This window comes from Arachis hypogaea, chromosome 3 (genome assembly GCF_003086295.3).
Source record: "Arachis hypogaea cultivar Tifrunner chromosome 3, arahy.Tifrunner.gnm2.J5K5, whole genome shotgun sequence".
Classification (NCBI taxonomy): domain Eukaryota; kingdom Viridiplantae; phylum Streptophyta; class Magnoliopsida; order Fabales; family Fabaceae; genus Arachis; species Arachis hypogaea.
Genome location: NC_092038.1, coordinates 28,687,001 through 28,708,651, shown reverse-complemented (window position 1 = coordinate 28,708,651; position 21,651 = coordinate 28,687,001). Strand labels below are relative to the sequence as shown.

Here is a 21,651-nt window from a genome sequence, read left to right as displayed (position 1 = left end):
CTGCTCTATTAACATTGAAGTGAGTTATATATACTTACATTTCTAATATATTTAATTATTTGCTACTTCCACAATTGTCTATAACTTTGTATAAACATCATTTTCATTCATGCAGAGAAGAAGCAGTGCTGGGGATACTGGTGGTGCTGCAGATAGAGTTATGAATCACTCGTTTAAGGCTTTCAATTTTGTGGAATAAAATTTTGTAATAACATCAAATTTCACAACCCTAATTACATTAAGCCTCTTGATTGTTTAACAAAATTACCAATTACACTTCTGTTAAAGGAGAAGAAATTTATGCACCTGAATCAAACAATAAAGGGTAACCCAAAAAAGGATAGAAAGTCACAATTGACTCAAGAATGTAGAAATCCGGCAAACCGAGAGGGAAGCAGAATTTCGACTCGTCTCTACGAAACTGAGATTGATTCCAATAAAGCATCCACATAGTCTTTGAGTTTAACTTTGGTGATTGCACCTTCTCTTCTGCTTTCTGGAACTTCCTGTCCATTCTTGAAGTGGATCAATGTTGGTAGCCCATAAACTTTGTACTCTTCGATTAGCCTAGGGTTCGCATCATGATCAATCTTCGCCACTGTTAATCTGTCTTCATATTCCTGCAATTTATGATACAAAACATTTCAATTTGAGAGAATATTCTTAAGAACATTCAGCAAGAAGTTCTGTTCATATGACAAGATGTGTTGCATTTCTTAAAATCATGTCCTTACTTTCACGGTTCATCAAGGTTATAAATCATCCCAAGCTTAAGTATGTATTGCTAGCATGGCAAATATCTCTTTATTAAAAAACTCACTGGTTTTTTTTACTTTTGTTTCATTCAATGGAGACATGAAATAAGACAACACTCTAACCAACACTCTAAATTTTGTTATCAAAAGAAGAATTATTTATTGTTAATTAATGAATAAATTAATTAATATTATCAGATAGTAGAAAAAGGCACGATAAATTCTTTAGGAAAAAGGAATTTGGAGGGCGAGAGAGACCTGAGCTAGGGATTCCATAGTGGGAGAGATCAAACGGCAAGGACCGCACCAGTTAGCGACGAACTCAACGAGAACGGGACGGTTAGCCTTCAAAACGGTGTCGTTAAACTGTATCTCGTTAATCTCTGTGATGGCATAACGGTGAATTGACGAAAATAGCGGAGCTTGGGACATGTAGTTCTTCTTTGGGAGGAATAAATGGAAAGCCTCGCCGGAACGGAGCAGTGAAGCAAAGGACCAGCAGAGTAGGAGGAGGCGGAGGAGGTAGATGCGAGTATACGAAGTGGAAGCGTCGGAAGTAATAAACTGGGTCTTAACACTTAAATCAAACTAGATCAAGCTGAACCGGTTTACAATTTTATCAAGTTTTGGGTCAAATATAATTTCTAATAAATGCTGTACAGAAGCTATCCTGGCCATTGAAATGGCATCTTTCTATCTGGTCCACCAAGGTCCGGAAAATACTTTCTCCACCAAAGATAAAGCCTGAATAGAATTTACTACTATCACAAAGTAAAAATATTATAGATTAAACATACTTTTAAATATGATAAATGTATGTTTCCGTGCAGTTGCACGGTCCTCAGCTAGTACAACCTTAAACTTTTGTCAAAAACAAAAAAAAGATACAACCTTAAACTACTAACTTAATACATAACTTAAGTTGACTACCTTAGACAATATGTAATATGAAAAAACTATAACAAATACTGTTTAAAGTGATACCCCAATTGACATTGGTACTGAACCATCTCCTACATCTTGGATCAGAGCCATCCCTACACCACTCTCCACTGATAATAGAATATTAAATAAAAATGAAGAGTTTCATATATAATTTACCATCCTAATAAAATACAAGGTCCTAATGTATAAACTTGAGCTTGAAGGCAATCAGACTCAGACCTGCAATCACAGAAGGAAAAATATATTTCAACTCTATTATTAGTTTTTCGGAGTTTCTTTAGCAGAAAACAAAAAAGTAACGAGGCATATAAAAAGCAAGCTACAGTTCGATCTCATTAGTTTCACTAAATTCAGTCGAAATTGCCAATATTATCCCCATTGGTTTAACGCTAACATAGTTTAAATCATTAGATGCTTAGTTGAGCATAGAATGATAAGACAATACCTGAAGAATAACAAATCAAATGCTTTTCTCTGCAAGACCATTCAATTTGGTAGAGTTTGCTTCTCGCCAGATTGCTTTCACTTCATCTGTTCGGAACCGCTGGGTGAACGTAGAGTCCTCTAGTGGTGTCGATGCACCATAAGCAAATTCAAGGAGACCAGTATAAGCTATCATTGCACCATTGTCGATGCAATATCTGTCATCGGTGGCAAACAGCCTCCCACCCCGTTCAGAGCACATTGTTCTCATCATCTCCTGCAAACGCTCGTTGCAGCCCACACCACCAACTATAAGGACATCTTTCGAGTCACAATGAGCCATAGCCCGCTCTGTTATCTCCACAAGCATAGCAAACAGAGTCTCCTGCAATGTTAACATTCTTATAAATCCAAACTCGCAAATTCATAATTTTATAAAGATAACAGCTTACCGAAGAGAAAAGGAGCAGCAAACAAATATACCTGCAGAGAGTAGCACAAGTCTGCAGGTGTGCACTCGTTATTCTTCAGCTTTTCAACTGCAGTTGCTTCGATATAACTAAGTATTCCACTAAAAGATACATCCATCCCTTTGACAACATAAGGTATGTCAATAAATTTCTCTCCTTTCTTAGCAAGCTGAAAGGCAAGAAAACCATATAAAACAAGTTGAACAGATTGAACCATGAGAACACTAAACCCTAAACCCTAAATTCTAAACCATGAGATCACAATCCAATTAAGCACAATTATAACACTACATTTGTACTCCTCAATGCATATTGTATACTTATCTGGATCAAAGATTGCTACATTAAAGTTCTTAAATGTGTGACTAATTGATTCATAAAATTTCCATGTTTACATAAGCCTTTTAAGTAAAAATTGCTACTTTCAACTAACAAAATGATTAAGGAAAATTGCCAACAATGAATTCATAAAAAACCTGCTCAATGTTGTAACCAGGACTGGGATCATTGGAAAGCGTCAAAACCCTAGCGAAGCGATCCAAGCAGTTACCAACAGCAATATCAATGGTCTCACCAAAGATTCTGTAACGACCCTCACTGTATGCAATGACCTGAGTGTTACCGCCACTAACATAAAGCACAACAGGGTCAACGGCACCGGTGACAACCCTACCCATCTCAATATGAGCGACACAGTGATTGACAGCAACAATGGGCTTCTTCCAAAGCTGAGAGAGGACGCGAATGACGACAGCAGAGACCTGAAGGGGAGCACCCATTCCAGGTCCCTTGGTGTAGCAGATGCAGTCGATGTCATCAGGAGTGACGTTGGCGGTTTCCAAAGCGGATCTGACGAGTGGAAGAATGTGGTGAAGGTGGTGCTGAGCAGTTTCTCTTGGAAGAAAGCCTTGACCGGGAGGGGTTATGTATGTGTGGCGTGGGTTGGAGAGGATGGTGCCGTCAAGTGTGACAACACCGACTCCGATTTTGTTGGCTGAACCCTCGAATCCCAACGCTATCATTCTCCTCTTTTCACCAAGGTTCTGAGAACTGGACCGATCATCAAACTGTTTTAGTCACTGATTTAATGGTTCATTGGTCCAACTGGTTCAACCGAAAAACCCGTTTTAAAATAGAATAATAAATAAATTATAAATATGCAAGTATTAAGTTGAGGGTATAGGGTAGTATGAAGTTTTTCCAATGGAGTGGTGAATTACTCTTTTAGGATTTTCCTTTTTTTATATTAAATGCAAAATTGCCAGATGAAAGCATGATACCAAGCAAGTACAATTCCTCATCAGTACACAAAATGTTAAAAGAAATATCTGACAAGAATAGGAAGAATATCAAATGAATTATCATAAATCCAACTGAAAAATAAACATAGTACTCGGATAAATAAATTTGATAACATTATTAATAACAAACTTGGTAGTGGACTAGTGCTAGAAAGGTTTCACCAAAGGACGGTGCATACAGGCTTTAAGAGACAATAGACTTGGGTTTGTACAGTAGCATTTTGGATGAGTTGCTTTAAAGACCATTTGGTAAAACTAAACTTTGAATAGGTACAATAGAGGCTTCACCAAATGCTCATAACACACAGAAAGACAGTTTCTCAAGATACATAAATAAGTGCTCATCCTCTGAAAATAATCATCTGAATCAGTATAAGGCAAGAAAAAATGACCATAAGTCTCTTTACCCAAGTCAAAATAAACAACCATATCTGAACTCAACAATCAGCATTCAGCATCAAACATTACAAAACATTAACCAATAATCATACTAAACTTGCAACTAGCAATTACAAAACAACAGCAAACATTAGTACATTATAAGACATTCCAAAACAGTGATGACATTTAACCTGCATAGTAAATAATCTCAGACAATGATCACCAATTTCCAGTAAATAAACAATAAATACACAACAATTTAGCAAATAAACAAGAATAAGACCTAAATAGAAAATCCAACAAATTAAGTCGCAGCAACCTAACAATTTGGCAAATTAAAACAACAGCAGCCCAACAATTTAGCAAATTATCAACTTAACAAGTTCAAGAACAGAAAATCACAACAAAAACGAAAAAAAATTAAAAGTAACAGAACAACAACACAAGAACAATTAGCAAATTAACAAGTTCACAATAACAGTTAAAATTTACCAGAAGAACACTAATGCAAGTGGAATAATCATGCTAATATGTTTTCTGCAAAGATGCTATTTGTGCAGCTAAAATTTCCTAAATACTATGATCCAATTATTCTAATTTCACATGCAATCATCTTACTAAGTTTCTAAAAGCTAGAAATTATAAAACCAACCAGAAATATGGTTAAAGCATTTCATCAAATACGGTGAGTGCGGTAAAATTAAAACGAAATAAGAGAATTCAAAGCTTAATTTCAACGTGATAGAGAAGAGAACATAACTATTGTAAGTTTGTAACTTTAATTCAGTCTATGAAAAAATCCAAACCACTACCAAATCAAATAATTACTTATTGTAATAGAAATCAGAAGTTGCAGAGCTTAAAGCAGAATATTGGTGTTGTGTGAGTGTATTGTCTGGTGGCGGGTTTAGGGAACTCACGGCGGCGACAAAAGAGAGCAGTTCGACGGCTGGGTGGAGCGCGCGGGTTGAGTTTGAAGCAGAGCAACGTGGCTTCCAGACGAACGCGAACTCGAACGGTGAACAGCGAGTGAACGCGAACGGTGAACGCCGAGCGAACGTGAACGGCGAAGAACGCGAACGAACACGACAGCTGAACGAAGACGCGAATGTGAACGGCAAACAAACGGCGACGGAAGCGCGGCTGAACAGACAAAGACGACGGACGCCGAGGTCGAGGAAGCAGCCGCGATCGGTGACAGCAAACAGGCGTTGAAGACTTGGAGCACGAGGGAAGCTAGATAGACGGACGGATGGCGAACTTTGAGTGCGACGGACGCGGCAGTATGCCACTCCTTGCGGCGGTGGTGTAGGCTTACAATGCTAGGGTTTTTTGGCTGGGGTTGTGTGATTTCTTTCTGAATGAAAGAACGAAAGGGGGAAAGGGAGAAAGAAACGAAGGGGCTTCCGTTTGTGTGTGAACCGGGCGGGTTCCGGTTCGGTCCGACCATCCGGTTCATCGGTTTTCCATCAGTTTTTAAATGACGGTTTTATATGTTTGACTGGGTTGTTAATGTTGACGGTTCACGATTGAATCGGTCCGACCGGTCGATCCGGTTCGATTTTCAGAACATTGGATTAAAATAATAATATTAAGGTAAATCCAGCTTAATAGTCCAATACTCCAATATAAAAAAATAGCTTGAAAATGTTGTTTGATGGTCAATTTGTAGCCATAAAATATGATTTAAAAAAAATGGGAATCTGGATTAATTTAACTTTGTTTTTGGCTTGGAATTTCCGGATTATATAGCACATAGTTGTTAACAGTTAACACCATACATGAATGCGTTCCACTTGGTTACTGTGCGCCGTGCGATTTAGCTGTCGTAAATTTTAGTGCCTGAGAGACAGAGAGAACCGCATACAAGCACGAGACAGTATTTGACTTTTTGGTGGAGAGAGAGAGAGAAAGAGAGAGACACGATGGAATCGCCATTCAAGGAAAACATACTGAAAGGGAAGGTAGCTCTTATCACAGGAGGAGCTTCCGGAATCGGCTTCGAGATTTCCACCCAATTCGGCAAACATGGTGCCTCCGTCGCCCTCATGGGTCGCCGCAAACAAGTCCTCGATTCTGCTGTTTCCGTTCTCCAATCACTTGGCATCCCCGTAACTACTCTTCCTTTTTTACTTCCTCCAACCTTTCAAATGATTTGTGGTTAAATCAATGTATCTGGACATAAATTGCGCTTAGGTACGTTCATATTCCGTTGTACTAATAAGTGTGAGGCTGCAATCGATTAGAAAAGGAGGGAGGATTATTCATTCCTCGTCTAATTTTAGTGGAGCAGTAAGAGAGAAAGAAAAGAGTGGAATTTTGTTGAAATTTGTGTTTGTTTTAGGCTGTTGGCTTTGCGGGAGATGTGAGGAAGCAGGAGGATGCGGCAAGAGTAGTGGAATCGACTTACAAGCATTTCGGAAAGATTGACATTCTTGTAAATGCAGCAGCTGGAAACTTTCTTGTTGCGGCAGAGGATCTCTCTCCGAATGGATTTCGAACTGGTAGTGTATTTTGTACATGATTCTCTTTTTCTTTTTGAATTTTTGTTTAAGATAAGGGAGAGGGAAAGTTTTATCTTCAAAGTTGTATGATTTATTACAGGACAAAGTATGTGTTTTTTCAATACCTGTTTAATTTCATTCAATTTTTTCCGATTTGTATCAAAGCTACCTTGACGTTTTTAATTTTGTCCCTATCGTTTTTAGACGAAGTTAATGTCCAGTGGTAATTTTGACACAAAATGAAAACGTTAGTGACAAAATTTAATGCAACTAAATTTATTACACTTCACTGGAGGGGGCTGGATTGTTTGAAGACTAAATTGCCAGGATGCTTTTCATTGAAGATGGATGATGAGGAGGGGAAAATTAAAAAAATTAATTTCTATGTTCTATAAGTGTCAAAGAGTTCTAGTGACATCTGATCGGGGTTATCTTCTGCACCAACTATCTCAAAAAGAATGCTCTTTTGCCTATTTGATTGAATTTCATTTGAGTGTTAATGGAAAACTTTTTTACCCCAGTGGTGATGCATAGTAATTAAACACAAAGAAAAGTTTGAGAGAGGTAGGGCCTGTGAAGATGTAATGTGGTCTGTTAATCTATCTACATATGTACCAAAGAAACAAAACAGGAAATGCTGAGAAGGCCTAACCTATCTTAAAATGTTTTCTAAATGGGAAGAAGTCCCCTTGAAGATTACACCATTCAGTTTTAGCCAAAAACAACAAAGTTGGAAAATTTTAGTATTGCCACTATGGTTTCCCTTGTTTTTGAGTCCCAAATTCTTTGAAATTAGTAAGCAGAAACTGATGTAGGTCTGTGGGCAAATCCGGGTATCTGCAAAAGTATCAAAAGGCTTATTCCAAAAGAAAATGGTGGAAAACAATGATAAAAGGGATGAGAAATTGATTTCAAACTGGAATCAAACATGTTTGGAGATAAATTAGAGGCTTGTGCTTTTGTAGCATGTCACTTGTGTCAATCCTGTTAAGGATGTCTGCCTAGTCAAATTTGATCTTTTTTGGGAAGCTGTGGATTTCCACATAAGTTTTTCTCTACTATGGAATGTGTGATTTACAAGAGATCCCCCGAAAGATTCAAGAGATCAAACTCTTTTACTATTAAGGGAATAAATATGGAAAGAGGCTCTTACTAACTTCCATATCATTCAAGTTTCTTTAAAAATGAAAATTAAAATAGAAATTAGGAAATAGAGTAAATTTAGCACATTGGAGCATTATGTAAAGAATAAAGATAAAAAGCTTAGAAGGGACTTAGAAAGAGGAGTTTTTCTAACCCTCCCAAACTTTGATCCAGGACCAATCACCTTAGTAACAAGAGGATGAAATAAAAGAAGTAACTAGTATTAAGCAGTCAGTGCAATCTGTGTACAGTAAGCTAGAACATAACTCTGTTGTTGACTCTTTCTTTCTTCATGAGTTCTCTTAAACTGAAGATACCTCATACCTCAACATAATTTACAATCTGTGTTTAAGTTAAACTGAATTAGCAATAACATGATTTGCATATCGAAAACCTCATTTCCTACTGAAGACACCACCCAACAAAGTGGCTGTGATAGAATTATGTTCAGAGTTAAGGTTTCTTTGGAACACCTTCTAGTTACAGCATCTTTCTAATTATTATTTGCATCACAAAGAAAGTGGTGATCAGTTCTCTTTATTCTTTGCAGTATTGGATATTGATTCTGTTGGAACATTCACAATGTGTCATGAAGCACTAAAATATCTCAAGAAAGGGGGCCAAGGAAGGACCACTTCTGGTGGGGGAACAATATTGAACATTAGTGCTACCTTGCATTATACAGCTTCTTGGTATCAAATTCATGTGTCTGCAGCTAAGGTTTGTACTTCATAACACATTGCCTAGATTTGAAAATCATCTTGTGTTCATCCAAATTTAAATTTTACCAATTCAACAGGCTGCAGTTGACTCCATTACAAGAAACTTGGCATTAGAATGGGGCACAGACTATGACATTACGGTCAATGGAGTTGCACCTGGACCAATAGGTGACACTCCTGGCATGTTTAAACTGGACCCTGAAGAAATAAATAGCAAAGCCAGAGAATACATGCCTCTGTTTAAAGTTGGGGAGAAATGGGATATTGCAATGGCTGCTATCTACCTAGTATCAGATGCAGGTTTGTAACTTTATCTATTCACTTGATGTGAAAATTTATTGCTTGAATTTTGTTTACATGATTTATAGATTGATGAAATGTTTCTTACATTATAAATGAACATCAAGAGTTTGTATTTGCTTTTAATGTACTTTTGCTGAATTTAAGGTGCCATTGGATTTCCTTGCTTGAGTTCATGAGTTGAATTACCATCATTTACAAAATCCATGCTTAGATTATATAATAAAATCTGATATGCACGGGGATCCCATGATCACGAGCTTTGATAGCAATTCATATAGGCTTTGTATCCATGGAGAAGAATTAGACTAGGAGAACATAATACAGAAATGAACTCTCCGGAATTAACTTGATGGAATAAAATTGCCAGAATGAATTTAGCAAGTAAACAGTAAAATACAAATGGCACTCTGAGGTGCCAGATCTCTCCCAAGTTCCAATTCCACTTATGTGATATCTCCCACGTTATCCCTCCCTTTGCTTTATAGTTTCCTTTACCATCCACCATTCCATTGTTGAGCAATGAGCTTGCTATCGACAAACAGAAAGAAACCATGGCAGTAATATCTTGAGGTGCTTTTTGTATTGTTGAGGAAAGTGCATTATTATAGTTGCTAGACAAGAAATTTTAAAAAATCCTCAAGTTTAGGTAGAATTTCAAAATCCTCAATTTTATGTTAAAAATGCTTGATCCGGTTAACTAAGCATTTTGAAATTCCCTTTCAGTTTTGCGACTGAAAAATAATATCATTAGAATCATTTATCCAAACCTAATGGGAGAGTGATTTGTCTTGTTACATAGTCTCGAGTGGTAGTGCTTTTGCTAGATAATACATTCATGTAGCCCATGTTACTAGATTTTGGTGATTTTTAATGATTTTTTCCCCTTGTCTGATTATATCTGTCTCTATGCGCTACTTTTGTTGCTGTGCTGATCTCCCCCCTAGTCTCTCCTTTCTCTATTTGGGTGTAATTGCAACTTTCTATTGTTCTTTCCTTCTTCTTGCTTTTGTCTTGCTGTTGAATTGAAGTCTGTTATGACTTATGTTCTTTCCTTTCTGTGTTTATTGCAATCTTCACTGCACATCAAAAGGACCCTTGTGTTCTTTGATATGACCTTTCTGCAGTGGAAGCATGCATCATTTCTTTTAAATAGTTAAATTTGCATTAAACATTTGTGGCATATGCTAGAGAGAATTATTGGAATTTTATTTTATTGTATTTTATTTTCTCGCTCTCAGAAAAACCATGCAATATTGATTACTATTGATCTTCTGAAGATTTTTAATTTCTAATGTATGAAGCATGTATGGCTCAGCAGATTTAGACGCACATTATTTTCACATAATAAAATTTGCTAAAATCTTTATTTGCAAGGTTGATTATAAATGTTCCTTCCCACATGCTTGTTAGTTCTGTGCTATTGTTAAAACCGCTTGTGAAGACTCTCTTGAATAATTGAAATGAGGGCATGGTTAGTTTGTTACTCTGGCATAAGACCTACTTTGTCCCTGAGATTGAAGTGTTGCACTGATTTAGTCCCTGACTTTTCAATTGCTACAATTTGGTCCTCCAAATTCAAAAAAATGCATCAATGTAGTCCCTTGTGTATTTTCCGTCTCCGGAACTCAACGCTATTAGTGACGTGACTCAAGCCTTGCCATGCTGAACGTATTAAAACGACGTCGTATGCGCTTTGGCGCTAAAGAAGGCACTAAACAACATCGTTTTAGAGTTCGAACAAAATTAAAATATTACATCCCTCCCTTTTGAACAATACAAATTGTTCAAACCCTTAAACGACGCTGTTTAGTGCATTTTTTAGCGCCAAAGCGCATACGACATCATTTTAATATGTCCAGCGTGGAAAGGCTTGAGCCACGTCACTAACGGTGTTGAACAAAATATACAAGAAACTACATTGGTGCATTTTTTTCATCTGGGGGACCAAATTGTTACAATTAGAAAGTCAGGAACTAAATTAGAACAACTTGCCAATCTCAAGAACCAAAGTGGAGCTTAACTCTATTTTTGTCTTCTGAAACTTAACACTAGTTGTGTGATTCTTTGAAGGAAAATATGTCAACGGCCACACTCTTGTAGCTGATGGAGGACTTTGGCTGAGCCGGCCTCGGCATCTGCCAAAAGAGGCGGTGAAGCAGGTCTCCCGAGCAGTGGAAAAGAGGTCCAGAAATGCACCAGTTGGTGTTCCAAAGAGCAAGCTATGATGTGTAATGTAATATTAAAGGGGATATGATCTCTATTACATTTATATGTAATATACCCCTACAGTGTTATTTTTTTGAACAAATTAGTTTCTAAATAAAAAATCCCTTTCAAAGATTAATTTATCCAATCTGGAATCTATTTTCAAAAGCTAAATTACTCTCTCTATTTCAAAATAAATATCTCACTTTAAATAATAAATCAATATATTTGGATATAGATTATTTTTGCATATACTTTACATTGATTTTTTTTTATGTATCCAAAATATAACATAAAAGTGGCATTGATTTTTTTTTTATGTATCCAAAATATAACATAAAAGTGGCATTTATTTTGCAATGAAGAAAATAGTTAATTAAAATTACCAAATTGATCAAGTAATCAAATTTTTAAGTACGCATTAGAAAACTTAGACGGAATATTTAAATTTCTTTGGTTTTCAATTCATTACGTACATATTTATTCATTTTTCACTAGCCAAACCATCAAATAATAATTTTTTTTTTTTAAATGATACCCATAGTTAAAATGTTGATTGATTCATTTAACTTAAGTTTTGGCTTCAGTATCTCCGGAATACATAATTAGAATTATAGAAATGTTTTCTGACCAAGTTAATTTTATAATTAAATCTAATCAAGTATTTTTAACAGTTTCTTTTTTAAAATCTTCACACACCATGTTCCATGTACTTTTATGTCTTCTCCCTTTTCACTTTGCTTTCTTCGGTAGCGTCGCCTTCTTTTTCTTATACGAGGAATGACAGGAATGTCAGAATTTATTATTTTTTATCATCACTTAGTCATTAATGTTTAAAGTATAAAATAAAATATATTGTTAGATTATTAGATTAAAAAAATTAAACTAAAGAAATTGAGTTAATTGTTAAATGATGGCCAAAAATAATAAATTCGGATGATTTCTTAACATTTCTCTTCTTATATTTCTACTTTTTAAAATTTTGTAAAAAAAATGAGAAACAGAAGAAAAAAGCACATAAAAAACAAAAACTACATGAATTATCCGATAAGCGTATAAATTTTAGAAGAAGATACAGAAATATCAGGTTTCTATATTTATTCAAACATAATTTTGTGTATAGTTTATATATATATATGAGTTTTTTTTAACGAAATTTCTATGTTTGTGTACTCATAAATTTTTTGTATTTTGAAGTTAAGAATGTTATACTTCACAAATTTCTGTGATTTTTGTGAGTGAAATTCTTTTTCGCTTTTTTATTTTACGGACAATTTCTTATAACAAATATTTAAAAAACATATTTTTAAAAAAACGAAAAAAAAATTGCATGTGAAAACGTAGAATCCTGTGTTTTTTTTTTTTTCACATTAGCAATAAACACATAAATTTGTTGACAATAAACATAGAAATTTAAGAAGAGCAGCAAAGGAAGAAAACAGAATTTTAGGTCTTTGTATTTATCAAAACATAATTTGGTATTTAGTTTAGGTAGCATAAATTCTTGTGTTTTCATTTTTTTTTAAATTCTGTGCTTGTATACACAATTTTTTTCTATTTTGTGATGAAAAATCTGTGGTTTTTGTTTTGACTATATCACTATTTTAATTCAACTTAAATACTTTATTTTCCATTGCTAATTTTTTTATGTTTTCATTTTTCTAAAACAAATTTAGGAACAATATTTCTTATAACAAAGATTTAAAAAATAAAAAATTATAAAAAATACAAAAATTTGTAGATAAAAACACAAAAATTGTTATTTCTATTCTATTTTTTCTCTTGGCAATAAACACATAAATTTTAGAATAAAACCACATGAATAAAACACATAAAAGTTTTAATTTTGATAGAATATACATCAGGTTGAGTTTTTTTTTTTCTTAACGAAATTTCTGTATGTGATAAAAATGTGTTTATAATTAACAATTTATGTGCTTTTTATTTTGTCTTTATAACTATTATACGTTCTTCACAAATTTATACTTTTTTGTTACTGAAAATTTCCAGGCTATTCATTTTATTTTCTTTTTTTTTTTAATTTTAGGGACACCATTTCTTATAACAAAAGGTTTCTTCTTAAAAAATAAAAAAAAAACCCACAACTTTGTAGATGACAAAAAAACACATAAAATTTTGTAAGAAAAGTACAAATTCTACATTGTTTTATTTCATTTCTTCAATTTTTGTTCTGTTACTGTTTTTCTGTGAAACACAGCCACTTGGCTGAGCTGTCGTGTCCTCGTGTCGGGCACATTTCGGACACGATACTCACTGACACTCATCCGACAGGCGTGTCTGTTGTGTCCAACCGTGTCTTAATAAAAAAATAAAAATTCTTCTTCGAACACACTTGCACACACCTAAATTACGTATCAGCGTGTCCAGTCTTATTCTTAATATATATTTTTGAAATAAATTTAAATATAATATATATTATTATTTCTTAAAACAAAAAGATATTTTAAATATTTGATTTAATTAAAATAAAATATTAAAAATAATTAAAAAATTAATTTATATTTTAACATCAATAAAATATCAAAATATTATTACAATTTATCTAAAAAATATTTTATTTTATATATATGCGTGTTCCCGTGTCTTGTCCGTGCATCATAGCTGATTTTCTGTCATTCAACAAGAAGAATAAGAACAAGAAGCTAATGGTAGTATGCAAGTGAGAGATGACGAGACAAGTACCCAACATTGGTAGATCGGAGTACAACACTTGTAGTAACAAGAAGATATTAGGGTGTTCGAGATGCGCAGACTACTTGCCCCGCAAAGAAATTGGAGCTCTTGCAAACAAGTTAGAAACGGCGTCTGAGGCAAAGCATATGGAGAAAACTGAAGTGTTAGTGGACCAAAGAATACCTTAAGGTGACGGACGTCCTCAAGCAAGTTATTAAGTGACCGCCCACAGGAATTTAAAATAAGCTCGTCTCCACAAGAGAGGAAATGGACAACAGACGACACAAGAGGAGAGCACGCAAGGTTTCTAATCTCAGACAGTGAAGGTTAGCTCTAGCACCATCACCTACGGATACCTTTAGGATCAACCTACGAATTGGGTTAGTGAAAATGATAGTTAAGATAGATTCCTTAGAGGTTTTATAACCTCTAGGTATATCTAAAGTTTGGAGAGTGAAACTTTTTGTAAAAAAGGTAGAATATAACACCCTAATTCTCTATATAATTAATTCTCTAAAATTCTGTGATGAGAATTCGCAAACATCCAAGAATCACCTCACCACAATATAATAAGGCGAACTTAGATAAAATAAGTGAAAACAAAAGAAAGTACAGTGAAAAATAAAAGCATGTCACAAGCTGAAAACCGTACCAATAACAATGAATTTTGACCGTCGAGTCTAAATTCATCTATAAAAACTTTACTACTGGCTTTTCTTGAATGATCTAGCTTTAGTAAAGTGTTCTAAATGTGTTTTGGAGCTGAGATACTCTCTGCTACCAATATCTCAGATATCAGTTGTTTAACCGACATGGTCAATATCTCAGATATCAGTTGTTTAACCGACATGGTTTGAAACGGTGATTTCACGGTTTAGCCATTAAACCGTTTCTTCTTTCTCTTTCCTTAATAATTTGGCCAAACCACCAAGAAACTCTCTACAACCAAAATCATGAAGCTATTAGAAAGATTACCTAGAGGAAAACAAGGAACCAAAATAACTAGCCTAGTTAAAATCTAACTGAGCTTAAACTAAACCAAACCAACTCCATTCCCTTCCAACCGAACTGGTTTTCTTCACACCCTCTCCCCAAACCCAAAAAAAAAAAAAAAGAACACTACCAAATAGTGGTTAATCAACTATTTGTTTCAACACATGGAAACAGATTTATAGATAGATCTCCAAGTAAATAAGTAACAAGAATATGCAGTAGATTCCATATCAGTGTAGTTCGGCTTTTCTGTCCCTAGCAGCTTTGATCTGATCCGCAAGTGATACTCCTTTCTGCAACTTTTCTCTCTTGATAAGCTCTATATCCAATTTATTGTAAGTTGGGAAAATTGAATTGAAAACATCTCCTTCTCTAGATACTTGACTGCTGATGATATTCTTATTTACAGGAATCTGAAGACAGCACAGAAAAAAAAAAAACAAAATCACGATTAGAGAAATAAAGGATACATAACAAAAATGGGTGTAATGTTATAATTTTAGAATGAATATTAGAAACAAGGTCATGGTAAGCAGTTATGTTAATTTTAGATAGATACTTCTTAGTGGCACCACTCTTGAAAGGGGTGCTTTAACACAACAGTTAATTTCTGAGATAAATGCTCAGGTAGCGTTTAAGTTTCAAGTAATTAGTATCATAACAAAAATGAACTGTTCCCCCAATTAAGACAACCACCAATTAGTTACTGATTTAACCATTAAATTTCCTATGTTTATCTCCTGATATTCAAAGTTTAGCTAAGATTTACATTCGGTTGCCACATCAATAGGTAGTTCTCTTATCCTTAATTGCTTTAACATTTGCACTTACAATAGCTAATATAAGGAAACACTATAAAGGTGTACCTTCGTTAATTTACAGGCAAGTTTGAACTCTTTAGTAACTTCAGAATCAATATTGTCTTGCTTTCCTTTTCTAGATTGCCGGATCTTCATATCCCCCTTCGCTTTTGTCCTCTCCTGATGTTCTTTCCTCTTTTCAGCAAGCATTGCCTTCCTTATTGCCTTTATCCGTGCAGCTTTCTCTGCTTTTACTCTTGCGAACTCTTTTGCCCTTGCTTTTTCTGATGCACATTGAAGCTTATAGAGGAGAACCATTTCTTGTTTTATCTTCTGATAGCTCCCCCATTCTAGTTCTTGTTCACCACTCCCTCCTTTCTTAGCTGCTGTGGCTATGCATTCCCTCCATGACTGAATGAAATTCCTTGCTGCAGCAATCGCCATCAACTTTTTCCCCTTTTTCTTTTCCTTGGCCTGAAGAAGTTGGAGGACCTCCAATTGTTGTTCTATCTTACTGTAGCTATCCCAATCTAGTTCTTCTTGATCACTTGCTCCCTTCCTAGCAGCATTTGCTATGCCTTGTTGCCATGAAAGCAAAAAATTCTCCCCCAACCGCCTTGACTTCAGACGCTCTTGCCAAACACGTCTCAGCGAATAACTTATTTTTGCCTTGATTTGATCACTGCAGGAAGGTTGACAAAGGTTGGAGAATGCATTGTCATTGACTACATTCATTTTCATATTAATGCCACAAAATTTAGTAGAAAACTATTACAAATGATTGCAAAAGTTCACTTTTCAGTTTTTCAGCATTCATGGTGCTTTGAGGCTGATAGAATGATAAAAAAATTTGTTCTAGAAAGTCTTCAGAGATACCCTTGTAGTATAGAACAACAAAAATAAACTTTCTGTGATCCATATCATAAGGATTCAACATAGCTTATGTTGGCTGTTAATGAAGTTATACCTGTAGTTATAGAAGTAACAAGACTCTAGGAAGACAGCAATTAGATTAAAAATGTACTCGAATTATAATATAAATTTAGAATAGTCGCATATTGTTACCTATATTTTACTAAACCTGACAAGTAGCAATAACTTAGAAATCTGGATGTCATATCCTAAGATAGACAAAGTCTAAAGGCTATCCTCCAGTATTTTTGTCCCTAAGAGGATAAGCCAAATAAAATATATTATGCAAATTTCACAACCTCACTGCATATGCCATTCCACCATAACTATTTTCACTAGGAACTTGAAAAAACAAAAGTAATCTGAAATCCTTAATCAGTCACTTTCTTCAGTCGATACTTCTCATACTTTTCTGTAATCTGTATTAAGAAAAGAGTAGTATTCCTCTTTCTATAAATATTGAAAAAATTTTGGAAACTCAAAAGTACAATACTAGGTCAGGCATACCTTTTTTCTACTCATCCTTATAAGCTAGAATTTTCAATGAAATAAAAGTAAAAAGTTCTTTTTTGAGGTGTACGGATAAACAACATGAAAAATATGATTACCTATGAAAATGAGGATGTTCAGCCATCTTCTTCCGTATCTGAAAATTTGAAGAAGAAGAAGAGGCTTAGGATTACTATGTGAGTCAATATAAAGGAATGACCTATCAGCACAAAACTTTTGTGAGACAATAGCACTTGCATATTGAATACTTGTGATAAATAGTGGAAGGAGCTCAGAACAAAAGAGTATCACTGACATATAAAGCATTGCAATAAGTCAATAACAAAACATGTCATATTGTCACACATATTAAAAGGATGAAAACCCCCAAAACTAAAGGGCTCATATTTGACTTCACCTTTGGATCCCTTAATGCCTCTAACGTTCTTATCCTGATTCGCTCACGGGTCTCTGCATTGTGTGTGGCGTCAGTTATACAAAATTAGCTAACTATAAGGTAGTGTTTGGATAGTGTCGAGACAGAGACAGATTAACAAAAAGTGCCTTTGTCTTTTGTTTGGTAGTACCATGGGATAGTGAAAGACAACAGAAGAAATTTTAGAGTATGTTTGGTTTCCGTTTTCACTTTCTATTTTCAGTGTTTTTTATTTTCAGAATTTTGCAAAGGAAAAAGAGGAAACAACGAAAACAACAAAATCTTCGTTTCTATTTTCACCTCGTGTTTTCTCTTTTTTGTTTCACAAAATTCTAAAAACAAAAAATACTGAAAATGAAAATACAAACCAAAGACACCCTTAGTATGTTCCAATGCTCAGGCTCTAGTATCCCCACTTTTTGGAAGTATTGGGGCACACTATGTTTTTCATTCCAAACAAGACACACAGACAATTTGAAGTTTATGTCCTTGTATTTCTGTCTCGTCTCGCAAACCAAAGACTGCCTAAGGTACATTAGTGTCCATTTAAATGCAAACTACCTGCAGTGTGTTTCCTTCCTTTGTTCCAAGGTACTCTTCCTTTGTTGGCTAGTCCTATTCTCATTCTTCTGATCCTCTCCTTAAGAATTTCTTTGTTCTGAGGTTCTACAAAGTCACTAAGGCCACCAGCCTCATTCCCGTTGTTCACATAACTCAATTCCAACGAATCAATATTAACTTTTGACTGATTGTATTCTTCAACGCCCACTGATTCTTCGTCATCAGCACTTATTATATGCAGCTCCTGCACTGGTAAAACCCTTTGAGATGAACAAACAAATGTTGATTTAGGGACTTCAGTCTTCACCACAGACACTTGAGGTTGTACTTTAAGTGTTACTCGGGGACAAATTGCACAAGCACAATCACCAACATTGCTCAGGAGCAGCAGCGAATTCGTGTTAGAAATATGAGTTAAGGGAGGAAGCATAATGGACATTCCTCTGACACTAGCATCAATTGAAAAATAAAAGATAAAATGAAACCTTCTTTCTTCTTAATAGCAGAGCACTTGCTGGTTCAATGCTTGACAAGTGTTAAGAGTCCTTGAGTGGCACCTAACAAAAGCAGCAGAAATTCAATTGAGATTTAGAAAGGTTATCATTAAACAAAAAGTAAATATCAACATTATAGTAGATAAGGAAGCATGAGCGGAGGCACGGAGACAGGGGAAGCAAGCAAGACTAGTCACATGCACACATTAGCCTTTAAATTTGAATTTCAAACCCACCTAGTCCTGACAAACTTCAAATACAAATTAATCTATACATAACGTGACAATGTAGATATCACATTCAACGACAGAAATATATTCTCTATTTCTTTGGGACAAGAAAAGTGGAGGTTGAGTTAGTTATAGTTTTTTCTTGTATAATTAAAATGAGTGCTCAAATAACATGAGGAACACTAAAAGGAACCAGCAAACCCATTTTTCAACACCATCAAAAAGTTAATTTTCACCAACAGTATACACATAACATAATATAGCATTCAACCTTTTTAAAAAGGATAATAAAAAAGTCAACAGTTAAGGTAAAACCAAAACAATAGCATACACCTTTATTCACTTTAACAGAAGATACCTAAATAATAAATTGACAACAATATCAATACATTACTAATTGCAACCGTGACAAGGCCCTCCTTTCCCTCCCATAGTTCTTGCATTCTTCCAAAGATTTTACCGACAAATAGACTGCACAATTTGAGCATTTGACAACCATATCTTAGCAACACACCACACCACAAATATCATGAATCATGAAAATTGCGCAAGAAAATTCAGTAACTATTTTCATAAATCAGTTTAACATGAACCAAACACTGGAAATTAAGCACCTAACGAAAGAAAATCACAAAATAAAAAGCTAGAAAACCAAACCTTAATAGAACCAATAGCAAGAGAATGGTAGAACGACACAGAGAAATGAAGCAGAACGCGTGTAGAAGAAGAAAAGATCTGTGAGGAGGGTGACGGTTGGCCCGAAGACCCGCGGGAGAGAGATAAGGCGGGGGTGGCTGAAACCTGAATGCGAGAGTGAAGTAGGATTAGGTGGAGAGTATGTGCCTCTAATGGCTGTAACTACTAACTAGAGTCTAGAGTAGACAGTAAACACTCAAATTTATCGTCAAAAAATGTATTCTCTTGACTTCTCAAGAATTATTTTTTAAATATCTTTAAGAATTATGTTTGTCCGATAAATTGATCCCTTCATCATTTTTAATCAAATTTTACATATCTGTGTTAGATAAATAAATTCATATTGAATTTTATTATAGAACGGTTAAGTCTCGAAAATATATTTTAAGATAAATTAATTATTTTTCAAAATAATAAAAAGAATAATTCATCTAACAAAAATAATTCTTAAAAATTTATAAAGAATAAAAATTTAGTGGGAATCAAAATATTTGATCTAAAATTATTTGAAAATTAATTTGGTATTTTATCCATAACTATGATATATATATATATATATATATATATATAAATATATATATATATATATATATATATATATATATAAGGTTATACAGTTAGTCGAATATTGACCTATCTACTTGACTACTTTCACTTTGTTTCAAGACAGGTAGAACTATTGTGCATTATTGTTTCATCTATTCTTAAACTTGTCCGGTGTAATATCTTTCTTCAAACAAGTCATTTTGATTTCTTTGTTAGCATCAAATGTCTTCTTCCATTTGCCTATTCCCACTTAGTTTAAGAGTTTTTTTTTTTTCCGACAAATTTCCTCTTTTATTTTAGAGCTGCACATAGATTAGATAATATCCGTATATCCGCAGTAATTATTCGAACCGACCTATTCGATTCTACAATGATACCAACCATTTAGTTTGTTACTTTATGAATAATCAAACTGAACCGAATCGAACTAACAATAGTTTGGTTCGGTCGGTTTTTTCGATTTTTTTAAATTTAATAATTAGAATTTAAATTACCATAAAGTGAAGTTTAAAACCGTCAATAAACTAGAATAATAAGAGTATATCACATCCAAATTCAATACAAATTCAACTTAATTAAACATGAAAGAAAGACAATTAAAAATGTCTAGCAAACAACAAAAACAAACACACTTTAAAACATACTAAAAACCAAAACAGTCACTTTAAACCAAATAAAAACCAAATAGCCACCATGCTTAATCTAAATCCACACCAGACTCATCATTATCTTTCCCGGTTGGTGCAATTTCTACAAAAATAAAACAAAGAAATCAATATAGATTATAAACATAGACATAATATAGATTATAAATTATAAACATAAACTATAAAAGGAACTTCAAATTTCTTTTTTGTATACCTAATTCAAGTTTTTCAAACTCTTCAATAAGCTCCTCAAAATCAATTGTTATTGGAGAAGCACGAAGCCAATTTTGTGTGCAAATCAATGCCTCAACTGTCTTTAGAGTTAAAGAACTCATATAGTTGTTAAGCACTCTTCCACCAGTGCCAAAAGTCGATTCTAAAGCAACAGTCGAGACCGGCATTGCTAAGACATCTCTAGCTATTTGGGATAAGATAGGATACTTGCTAAAATTTACCTTCCACCAATTCAATATGTCAAAAGTATTTTGATCACGAGACTTCTCTAAATCATCCATCAAATACAAATTCACCTCATTCTTGTTGATGATCTCATGAAAATGCACCTCCTTGAAAAAATCACCAACCATGTCGCCATCAGTACTCTCACATCTGATGCACTATCAATTGTTGCTGAAGTAAAAGATTTATCCCCATTATTTGCATTCACATAGCATTCAAACATCTTGGAGAAGGTCTCTTTTACTTTTGCACCCAAAAAATCAGCATCATCCTTATCATATAGCTTTTCAATGCTAGTTCATAAACTTCAACCTGTATTTAGGATAAAAAATCACAGCAGCAAAAATCATCATATTGATATTTTTTATGTTACCTCAATACTTGTCGTACTTAAGCTTCATCTTCTCAGCCATACTCCCAAGTAATGGATCTCGACTACCACAAGAAGTCTTGAACACTCGCAAGATCTTACAAAACTCATGAAAATATTGAGAAGAAGTCATAAGCAAACTACCAGACACACTCTTTGTAACATCATGAAA

At 34.4% G+C, this 21,651-nt stretch overlaps 3 protein-coding genes and 2 pseudogenes across 11 annotated transcripts; 2 read left to right on the top strand and 3 right to left on the bottom strand.

The window, feature by feature from the left end:
• The window catches only part of LOC140183355 (uncharacterized), a 177,511-nt pseudogene that overhangs the window by 61,535 nt on the left and 94,325 nt on the right, over positions 1–21,651 (top strand).
• Positions 187–2,079, bottom strand: LOC112775555 (thioredoxin X, chloroplastic-like; annotated as a pseudogene).
• Positions 1,518–5,661, bottom strand: LOC112790049 (uncharacterized). 2 transcript variants are annotated; one of them, XM_025832275.2, is made up of 5 exons: positions 5,196–5,661; positions 3,070–3,697; positions 2,607–2,762; positions 2,146–2,508; positions 1,518–1,919 (listed from the first exon to the last, which is right to left on the bottom strand). In XM_025832275.2, exons 2-4 carry the CDS (start codon positions 3,613–3,615, stop codon positions 2,161–2,163), a joined length of 1,050 nt encoding a protein of 349 aa, XP_025688060.1. In that variant the 5' UTR covers positions 3,616–3,697; positions 5,196–5,661; the 3' UTR covers positions 1,518–1,919; positions 2,146–2,160. The 2 variants fall into 2 exon arrangements, with proteins under 2 accessions (XP_025688060.1, XP_025688059.2); XM_025832274.3 differs by having other exon boundaries at positions 3,070–3,643; positions 5,196–5,640.
• Positions 5,935–11,291, top strand: LOC112790048 (peroxisomal 2,4-dienoyl-CoA reductase [(3E)-enoyl-CoA-producing]). Its single transcript, XM_025832273.3, has 5 exons — positions 5,935–6,386; positions 6,620–6,779; positions 8,473–8,642; positions 8,722–8,944; positions 11,018–11,291. Exons 1-5 carry the CDS (start codon positions 6,201–6,203, stop codon positions 11,170–11,172), a joined length of 894 nt encoding a protein of 297 aa, XP_025688058.1. The 5' UTR covers positions 5,935–6,200; the 3' UTR covers positions 11,173–11,291.
• Positions 14,720–19,733, bottom strand: LOC112790047 (uncharacterized). Of its 8 annotated transcripts, none has more exons than XM_025832271.3 (8): positions 19,419–19,733; positions 19,120–19,232; positions 18,523–18,594; positions 18,038–18,286; positions 17,459–17,511; positions 17,160–17,197; positions 15,706–16,321; positions 14,720–15,252 (listed from the first exon to the last, which is right to left on the bottom strand). In XM_025832271.3, the coding sequence occupies exons 4-8, from the start codon at positions 18,099–18,101 to the stop codon at positions 15,070–15,072; spliced, it is 954 nt and encodes a 317-aa protein (XP_025688056.1). In that variant the 5' UTR covers positions 18,102–18,286; positions 18,523–18,594; positions 19,120–19,232; positions 19,419–19,733; the 3' UTR covers positions 14,720–15,069. The 8 variants fall into 8 exon arrangements, with proteins under 8 accessions (XP_025688056.1, XP_025688055.1, XP_029152558.1 ...); XM_025832270.3 differs by having other exon boundaries at positions 19,151–19,232; XM_029296725.2 differs by having other exon boundaries at positions 19,156–19,232.